Source organism: Ammospiza caudacuta, chromosome 1 (genome assembly GCF_027887145.1).
Source record: "Ammospiza caudacuta isolate bAmmCau1 chromosome 1, bAmmCau1.pri, whole genome shotgun sequence".
Lineage (NCBI taxonomy): Eukaryota > Metazoa > Chordata > Aves > Passeriformes > Passerellidae > Ammospiza > Ammospiza caudacuta.
The window spans coordinates 465,850-474,854 of record NC_080593.1 but is presented as its reverse complement, the minus strand read 5'-3'; the positions used below and the strand labels follow the sequence as shown (position 1 = coordinate 474,854).

At 67.4% G+C, this 9,005-nt stretch overlaps 1 protein-coding gene across 2 annotated transcripts; it reads left to right on the top strand.

The window, feature by feature from the left end:
• Positions 1–1,093: 1,093 nt before the first annotated feature.
• Positions 1,094–6,956, top strand: AOC1 (amine oxidase copper containing 1). 2 transcript variants are annotated; one of them, XM_058810482.1, is made up of 5 exons: positions 1,094–1,163; positions 2,205–3,751; positions 4,606–4,894; positions 5,475–5,607; positions 5,765–6,956. In XM_058810482.1, the coding sequence occupies exons 1-5, from the start codon at positions 1,144–1,146 to the stop codon at positions 6,041–6,043; spliced, it is 2,268 nt and encodes a 755-aa protein (XP_058666465.1). In that variant the 5' UTR covers positions 1,094–1,143; the 3' UTR covers positions 6,044–6,956. The 2 variants fall into 2 exon arrangements, with proteins under 2 accessions (XP_058666465.1, XP_058666455.1); XM_058810472.1 differs by lacking the exon at positions 1,094–1,163 and adding an exon at positions 1,363–1,390.
• Positions 6,957–9,005: the final 2,049 nt, after the last annotated feature.

The window sequence follows — 9,005 nt, the reverse complement described above, 5'->3', positions numbered from 1 at the left end:
GCCATTTTTGTGCTCTTTGAAAACCTCTTGTCCCTTTTTTTTTTTTTTTTTTTTTTTTTTTTTTTTTTTTTTTTTTTAGCTTCAAAACCCACTTATCTTTTTTCTTTTCTTTTTTTTATTTTTTTCCTTTTAAAACCACTCACAACAACTTTGGGGCTTTTAAAACCTTATCCCTTTCCGGCAGCATCTTAAAATCACTTCTCTTTTTTATATTTTCCTATTTAAAAATAACTTATATAGGGACTTTTTTGGTGATTTAAAGCCACACTCATCCCAGATTTGGGGCTTTTTCAGCCACTCACCCCATTTCCAGGGCAGTCTAAAATCACTTACCTCATTCTTTGCATTTAAAATGATTTAGGATGGGGTTTTTTTGGCCGTTCAAACCACCCATCCCACTCTGGGGATATCGAAAACCCTGAAACCCATTTTTGGGGCTTTTCAGAGGATTTTCCTGGGGTTTCATTTGTTTGTAAAACCACTTAGTTTTTTGGGGGGTTTTTTTGGCTTTTAAAATCCCTTGTCCCGTTTCATTTTGCTTTTTAAACCACTTACCGCGGAATTTTGGGTTTTTTACAGCCACCGACGCCTCTTTTGTGCCTTTTTCACCCATTTCCCTTTTTGGGGTTTTTAACCCCTTCATCCCCGGTTCGGGAGGGAGGGGCGGTGGATGCGTTGCCATGGGAACGGGATGCAGCCGTGGAGGTTTTTTTTTGGGGGGGGGGGTGTCCAAGACCCCTTTCCATGCGGATTCTGGGGTCGGCGCCCCGTTCCCATGGCAACGGCCGGGCCGGGGACGCGTTGCCATGGGGACGGGATGCAGCCGTGGGATGCAGGGCCCCGAGTCCGTTTCCGTGCGGGGTTTTTTTTGGGGGGTGGGGGTGTCGGGGGCGCTGCTGGGAGCCCGAGGGGGCCGCCCCGCACCCCGCGGCTCCCGTGGGATCTCCCGGCTCCTCTCTCGCCAAATGCCCGGAATTTGATCGCTCCGAGCGGGGGGGGACAACGACCGGGCGGCCCCGGTGATCATTAACCCGCGGGGGGGCGGGGGGCGGCACCGGGATCGGTACCGGGGGCGGCACCAGGGTCGGCACCGGGGGCAGTACCGGGATCGGTACCGGGGGTCCCTCCCGCGCCCCCCCAGCGATGCGGCGGAGAGCGCGAAGGTGCGGATTGGGGGTGCGGGTTGGGACAGCCCGGGGGGACAGCGGGGACAGCGGGGACAGCGGGGACAGCGGGGACGCGGCCCTGCCGGTGGCCTTGACCCCGGGCCGGCTCGGGGGGCGGGAAGGGGGCGGGGAGGGGGGGTCAGTGCCCCAGAGCGGGGGGCAGAGCCGCAGGGCCCGGCACAGACCGGCAGCGCTCCTCGCATGGGGCGGCACAGCCAGCGCGGGTGAGTGGGGGCCTGGGGGGCTCCCTAAAGTGGGGGGGCAGCCGGGGGCCCCGACATTGGGGGTTCAGCAGCCGCAGTGAGAGAGGGTTTGGGGATGCTGAGGGACTCCGGGCTGGGGGGAGGTTTTTGGGGGTCGCCCCATGGTGTCCCCAGTTCCCCTGGAGTCATCCCATAGTGTCCCGTTTTTCGGGGTTGACTCCATGGTATCCTCAGCTTTTTGAGGGTCAGCCCATGGTGTCCCCATTTTTGGGGGAGGTCACCCCAAGGTGTCCCCATTTCCCCTGGGGACATGCCACGGTGTCCCCAGTTTTTCGGGGATCGCTTCATCGTGTGCTCAGTTTTTTGGGAGTCACCCTATGGTGTCCCGGTTTTTCGGGTGTCATCCCATGATGTCCCCAGTTTTTTGGGCGTCACTCCATGGTGTCTCTGGTTTTTTGGAGGTCACCCCATGGTGTCCCCAGGTTTTTTTGGGGTCACCCCACGATGTCCCCAGGTTTTTGAGGGTCACTCTATGGTGTCCCCAGTTTCTCGGGGTTCACCCCATGGTGTCCCCATTTCCCCTGGGGACATCCACGGTGTCTCTGGTTTCACTGGGGGTCACCCCACGGTCCGCCTGCTTTTTCTGGGCGCTCTGCTGCTCCCCGCGGTGGTTCCAGTTGTGCTGGGGGTCCCGCCTTGGTTCCCCCCGGTTTTCCTGGGGGTCACCCCGCGGTCTCCCCCGCTTTGCTGGGATCGCGGCGCTGCTGGGGCAGGGGATGCCCAGCTGAGCCCCATCCCTTCTCTGGTGCTGACCGCCTGTCCCCGCGTCCCCCAGGATGTGGCAGCTGGGGCTCCCCTGGGCTCTGGCCCTGCTGGTCACCGCGGCCGCCTCCGGCCCCTCGGCGGAGCCCGCGGACCCCGCGTCCATCTTCGCCGACCTGTCCCCGGCGGAGCTGCGGGCCGTGCGCGCCTTCCTCATGGAGCGGCCGGAGCTGGGGCTGTCCCCGAGCCGGGGGGGAACGCTGGCCAAGAACTCGCTGTTCCTGGTGGAGCTGCTGCCGCCGCCCAAGCGCTCGGCGCTGCGCTTCCTGGAGCACGGCGGGGCGCGGCCGCGGCGCGAGGCCCGGGCCGTGCTCTTCTTCGGGGCGCAGGCGGAGCCCAACGTGACCGAGCTGGCCGTGGGGCCGCTGCCGCGCCCCAGCTCCTACCGGGCGCTGCCGTCGCGGGGCGGGCGCGCCGTGCCCTTCTGGGCGCGCCCCATGACCCGCCTGGAGTACGAGCTGCTGCACCGGGCGCTGGTGGCCGCGCTGGCCCCGCTGGAGCCGCTGCTGCGCGAGGCCACCGGCTTCGGCTTCCAGAACTGCTCGGAGCGCTGCCTGACCTTCTCGGACGTGGCCCCGCGCGGGCTGGGCCCCGGCGAGCGCCGCACGTGGCTGGTGATCCAGCGCTTCGTCGAGGGCTTCTTCCTGCACCCCGCGGGGCTGGAGGTGCTGCTGGACCACCGGGACCGCGACCCGCGGCGCTGGGCCGTGCTGCGGCTCTGGTACAACGGGCGCTACTTCGGCAGCGTGCGGGAGCTGGCCGAGAGCCACGCGCGGGGCGCGCTGCCCCTGGCCCGCCTGCCCGAGCCCCCCGCCCGCCAGCTCTTCTCCAGCTACGAGCCCCGCGGGCGCTTCTCCGGCGGGACGCCCGCCGACGACGCGCACGGCGCCAAGGTGTGCGAGCCGCAGGGCCGGCGCTACCGGCTGCGCGGCAACCGGCTGGAGTACGGCGGCTGGAGCCTGGCCTTCCGCCTGCGCTCCTCGGCCGGCCTGCAGCTCTTCGACGTGCGCTTCGACGGCGAGCGCGTGGCCTACGAGCTGAGCGTGCAGGAGGCCATCGCCTTCTACGGCGGCCACTCGCCCGCCGCCATGCAGACCAAGTACATGGACGCGGGCTGGGCCATGGGCGCCTCCAGCTACGAGCTGGCCCGCGGCGTGGACTGCCCCGAGACCGCGGCCTTCCTGGACGCCCACCACCTGCTGGACGCCGACGGGCCCGTGCGCTTCCGCCGCGCCCTGTGCGTGTTCGAGCTGCCCACGGGCGTGCCCCTGCGCCGCCACTTCGACAGCGACTTCCAGGGCGGCTTCCACTTCTACGCGGGGCTGGAGGGGCGGGCGCTGGTGCTCAGGACCACCTCCACCGTCTACAACTACGACTACATCTGGGACTTCCTGCTCTACCCCAACGGCGTGCTGGAGAGCAAGGTGCACGCCACCGGCTACATCCACGCCACCTTCTACACGCCCCAGGGCCGGCGCTACGGCAGCCGCGTGCACAGCCACCTCCTGGGCAACATCCACACGCACCTGGTGCACTACAAGGTGGACCTGGATGTCGCAGGTGAAGGCTCCCGACAGCCCGTGGCCCTGGGAGGGTGATGGGAGAGGGCTGGACCCGCGGGGGGCTCCAGGGGCTCAGGTGCCTTGTTTCTGGAAGGGTGGTGTCACCTGGGCGTCACCCGCACCCTGAGATGGTGATCCCCTCTGTGGTGGCATTGCTGCAGGGTCATACCCCTCCGTGGTGGTGGGATCTCCCCAGACATCTGGGGAGCTTCAGCCCTCTACGGCATCTCTGCAGGGTCCCAGCCCCCATGGGTAACAGCATCTCCAAGGTGTCCCCAGCCCCTCATAGTGGCATCTCTGCAGGGTCCCAGCCCCTCATGGGTGATGGCATCTGCCTGGGGTCCCAGCCCCTCATGGTGGCATCTCTGTGGAGTCCCAGTCCCCCAGGGTGATATTTCCCAGGCCACATCCACGGTAGCATCTCCTGGTGTCTCAGTCCCCTGTGGTGCTGGTGGTGGTGGTGGCATCTCCAAGATGTCCCAGCCCACCATGGTGGCATCTCCAAGGTGAATGCCCTCCTCTCCATGCTGGTGTACCAAACTGGACCCCAGCCCACCACGATGGCTTGGTTGTGGGGTCACAGCCTTCCATGGGGGTCGCATGTCAGCCCTCCATGTCGGCATCTCCATGAGGTCCCAGTTCACGTCCACGGTGTCACCCCTGCAGTGTCCCATACCTCCATGGTGTCACCCCTGTGGTGTCCCATCCCTCCAGGGTGACATCCCTGCGGTGTCCCACCCCTTCATGGTGTCACCCCTGCGTCCCACCACGGTGACACCTCGGCGGTCCCACCCTCACCCCGGGTTGGGGCTGCGCCGCCGTGTCCCCTGCACCGACGCGCGGTCCCCGCAGGCTCCGGGAACAGCTTCGAGACGATGGACATCCGCTTCGAGAACATCTCGAGCCCCTGGAGCGCGGGGGCGCGCGTGGTGCAGCCGTGGCTGCACCGGGAGCCGCGGCGGCGGGAGCGCGAGGCCGCGCTGCCGCTGCACCGGCCCGCGCCGCGCTACCTGCTCTTCTCCAACCCGCGCCGGCGGAACCGCTGGGGCCACCGCCGCACCTTCCGCCTGCAGCTCAGCTCGCACGCCGGGCCCGTGCTGCCCCGCGGCTGGCAGGAGGAGCGCGGCGTCACCTGGGCCAGGTGCGCACCGGGGAGGCCGAACGGGGGTACGGTGTCACCAGGCTGTCGCCTGTGGGGGCACGGGGGGCCCTGCCCTGGGCACACCGTCCTGGGGTGGCACCTCGCCCTGCTGGCACCTCTCCGTGCTGCCCTGGAGGTGGAGTGGGTTCCTGGGAGCTGGGGAACCTCCAGAGCTGGGAGATCCTCTGGAGCTGGGGAAACACCTCGGGAGCAGCCCATGGGGGGGTGTTTGGGACACCCCAGGGCCGAGGGGGCTGTGGGAGCTGGGGAACCCCTGGAAGCTGAAGAGTCTCTGGGAGCTGTAAAACACCCTGGGAGATGAGGAAGCCCTGGAAATGGGAACCCCTCAAGATCTGGGGGTCCTCAAGGATTGGGAAGGCCCTCAGGAGCTGGGGAGTCCCTCAGGGGACCTGGGGTGTCCCCCTGGACGTGGGGAACCCCTCAGGAGCCGAGGAGCGCACAAAGCTGGGGACCCCCGTGCCCCTCGCCAGCCCTGTGGGTGGCACAGGGAAGGGACCAGGGCAGGGGTGGGACAGGAACCCCCCGCCCCCAGGCTGACCCCACCCCTCACCTGTGGCAGGTACCACCTGGCCGTGACACGGCGCCACGAGAACGAGCCGAGCAGCAGCAGCATCTACACCCAGAACAACCCCTGGGACCCGCCGGTCACCTTCGAGAGCTTCATCCGCGACAACGAGACCATCGAGGACCAGGTGACACACGGGGGGACACTGGGCACGCGGGGCTGGGGGGTTCCATCCCCAGAGTGGGCCCATCTCTGGGGGCTCCCCAGCTCCCAGGGTCACCCCAGCTCCCACGGGGCACCCGCGGTGCCGCTGACACCGCGGCGTGTCTCCCCTGTCCCCCCAGGACCTGGTGGCCTGGGTGACCGTGGGCTTCCTGCACGTGCCCCACGCCGAGGACATCCCCAACACGGCCACCCCCGGCAACGCCGTCGGCTTCTTCCTGCGCCCCTTCAACTTCTTCAGCGAGGACCCGTCGGTGGCGTCGCGGGCGCCGGTGATCGTGCGGCCCCTGGACCCGCCCGCCTGCTCCCGCCTGCACATCCAGCGCTGGACCCCGGCCAGCCCCGGGCCCTGCGTGGACCCCGAGCCCTTCACCTACAACGGCACCTACCGCGAGGTGTGACAGGGACAGGGACAGGGGACACCGCCCGGGGCCGGGCCCTTCACCTACAACCTGTGCACCGCGAGCCCTTCACCTACAATGGCATCTACCGCCCGGTGTGACAGGGACAGGGACAGGGGACACCGGCCAGCCCCGAGCCCTTCACCCACAACGGCACCTACCGCCAGGTGTGACAGGGACAGGGGACACCGGCCAGCCCCTGGCCCTGCGTGCACCCTGAGCCCTTCCACCCACAACGGCACCTACCGCGAGGTGTGACAGTGACAGGGACAGGGGACACCGGCCAGCCCCGAGCCCTTCACCCACAACGGCACCTACTGCCAGGTGTGACAGGGACAGGGGACACCGGCAGGGCCGGGCCGTGCGCGCGGGACAGAGGCAGCACAGGCGGTGTCACCTCCCCAGCCCTGGCACCACAGGGATATGATGCCACCGGGACATGTCACACCGTGTCACACAGTGCCACGGGCCAGGCCCAGCACAGGCGGTGTCACCTCCTCTGAGCCCGGCACCGTGTGGCACCCCAGTGACACTGGGACACTGCGGTGCGGGATGTGTCCCGTGGTGCCACCTGTCAGGATCAGCAAAGGCCATGCCAACCCTTCCACCACCATGCGGGTCATTGGTGCCACCAGGACACCGGGCTGTGGGACACTGTGTCACACCTAATGTCACACAGTGCCAGTAAAGGCAATGTCACCTCTGTTGGCACTGGCACCATGAGGACACTGGTGCCACAAGGACACCATGGCATGGCTCACGACACACGGTACCACCTGTCGGGCCCAGCAAAGGTGATGCCACCCCTTCTGCCACCACAGGGGACCCCAGTGTCACAGGGACACCACGGTGTGGGACATGTCACACGATGCCGTGTGAGTGCTGGGCTCAGTAAAGGCGATGTCACCTCCCCTGTCCCCATGTCTCTGCCAAATGCTGTGGCCAAACCCGTCCCCAGTGTCACAGCGTTCAACCACGGTGACACCCGAGGCCATTGTCCCTCCCGCCAGCCCCCAGGAGGTGACACACAGAGGCGGGGGTCTCTGTCTGGTTTATTGAGGGCACCTACGCGGGGGTGACATGCAGGGGTGACACGGGACAAACACAGCACACGCTACGGGGCGGCCGGGCCGTGCAGCCCCCGAGCCCTGCGTCCCCTTCCTGGGAGGGGGGGACACTGCCAAGTGCCACCCGGCTGTGCGGGGTGACACTGCCGTGTGTCCCCTCACTGTGCGGGGGGGGTGACACTGCCGTGTGTCCCCTCACTGAGAGGGGGTGACACTGCCGTGTGTCCCCTCACTGTGCGGGGGTGACACTGCCGTGTGTCCCCTCACTGTGCGGGGGTGACACTGCCGTGTGTCCCCTCGCTGTGAGAGGGGGTGACACTGCCGTGTGTCCCCTCACTGTGCGGGGGTGACACTGCCGTGTGTCCCCTCGCTGTGAGAGGGGGTGACACTGCCGTGTGTCCCCTCGCTGTGAGAGGGGGTGACACTGCCGTGTGTCCCCTCGCTGTGAGATGGGGGGTGACACTGCCGTGTGTCCCCTCACTGTGCGGGGGTGACACTGCCGTGTGTCCCCTCACTGAGAGGGGGTGACACTGCCGTGTGTCCCCTCGCTGTGCGGGGGGGGTGACACTGCCGTGTGTCCCCTGACTGTGAGAGGGGGTGACACTGCCGTGTGTCCCCTCACTGAGAGGGGGTGACACTGCCGTGTGTCCCCTCGCTGTGCGGGGGGGGTGACACTGCCGTGTGTCCCCTCGCTGTGCAGGGCAGGGGGCTCGGGGACGCACGGCCCGGCCGGACGGGGGTGGGGGGCACACGGAGGGTCCCGACCCTCCCTCAGCCGGGCCGTCCCTGGGGACACGGGGGGCACACACGGAGCCACCGGGCCCCGCAGCCACCGGGGGGACACGGCGGGGACACGGCGACACACACACACACACACACGCACACACACACACACGGACAGGGGGGCAACACGCGTGTCCCAGCGCAGCGGGACCCCCCCGACACACGCGTGACGTCCTGGGGACAGAAGCCGGGGACACACCTGTGCACACCTGTGCACACACACACCTGTGCACACACACACTTGTGCACACCTGTGCACGCAAACACCTGTGCACACACACACCTGTGCACACCTGTGCACACACACACCTGTGCACACACACACTTGTGCACACCTGTGCACGCAAACACCTGTGCACACACACACCTGTGCACACCTGTGCACGCACACACCTGTGCACACCTGTGCATGCACACACCTGTGCACACGCACACCTGTGCACACACACACCTGCACACACCTGTCCACCCCCCCCCGCCGCCCCGGGGCTCGGGGAGCAGCACGAGGAGGAGGAGGAGGAGGAGGAGGAGGAGGAAGAGCAGCACAGTCTGACAGCCCGGGGCAGGGGCCCGGGTGAGGCGGGTATCGGGGGGTCCCGGCGGCCCCGAGCTCCCCCCTGGCCGCCGGTACCGAGGGCAGTGTCCGTGGGGCCGGAGCCCCGGGTGGGCCGGGCCCGGGAGGGCTCTGGGGACCCTGGGCTGGGGGCTCTGTGTGCCCCCATTCCGGGCTCAGGGGTCCCAGGGCTCTGCACGTCCCACGGCCTGGGCTCTGAGGGTCCCACATGCTGGGGACAGGGGTCCTGCGGCTCCGGGGGTCCCACGTTCCGGGGCTGGGGGCTCCAGGACTCGCAGGGCTCCGGGGGTCCCACATTCCAGGGCTGGGGGTCCCAGGGCTCCGGGGGTCCCACGTTCCGGGGATCCCGTGGCTCCGGGGGTCCCGGGCGGCGGCGTCCAGGGCTCCGGGGCTCCCCCACTCCGGGGCCGGGGGTCCCCCGTCCTGGGCTCGGGGGTCCCGTCTCTCGCGCTCTGAGGGCTCCGGGGCTCCCACGCCCTGGGCTCCGGGGGCCGCGGGGGTCCCGTGGCTCGGGGGTCCCGCCGCGCCCCGGCGCTCC

Bases quoted from the DNA above. Each gene is read 5' to 3' on its own strand.
- AOC1 (XM_058810472.1), top strand. From the start codon at position 1,368: ATGGGGCGGCACAGCCAGCGCGG. The intron at 4,895-5,474 runs GTGCGCACCGGG...CACCTGTGGCAG, and splicing joins CGCGGCGTCACCTGGGCCAG to GTACCACCTGGCCGTGACAC. The intron at 5,608-5,764 runs GTGACACACGGG...CTGTCCCCCCAG, and splicing joins ACGAGACCATCGAGGACCAG to GACCTGGTGGCCTGGGTGAC.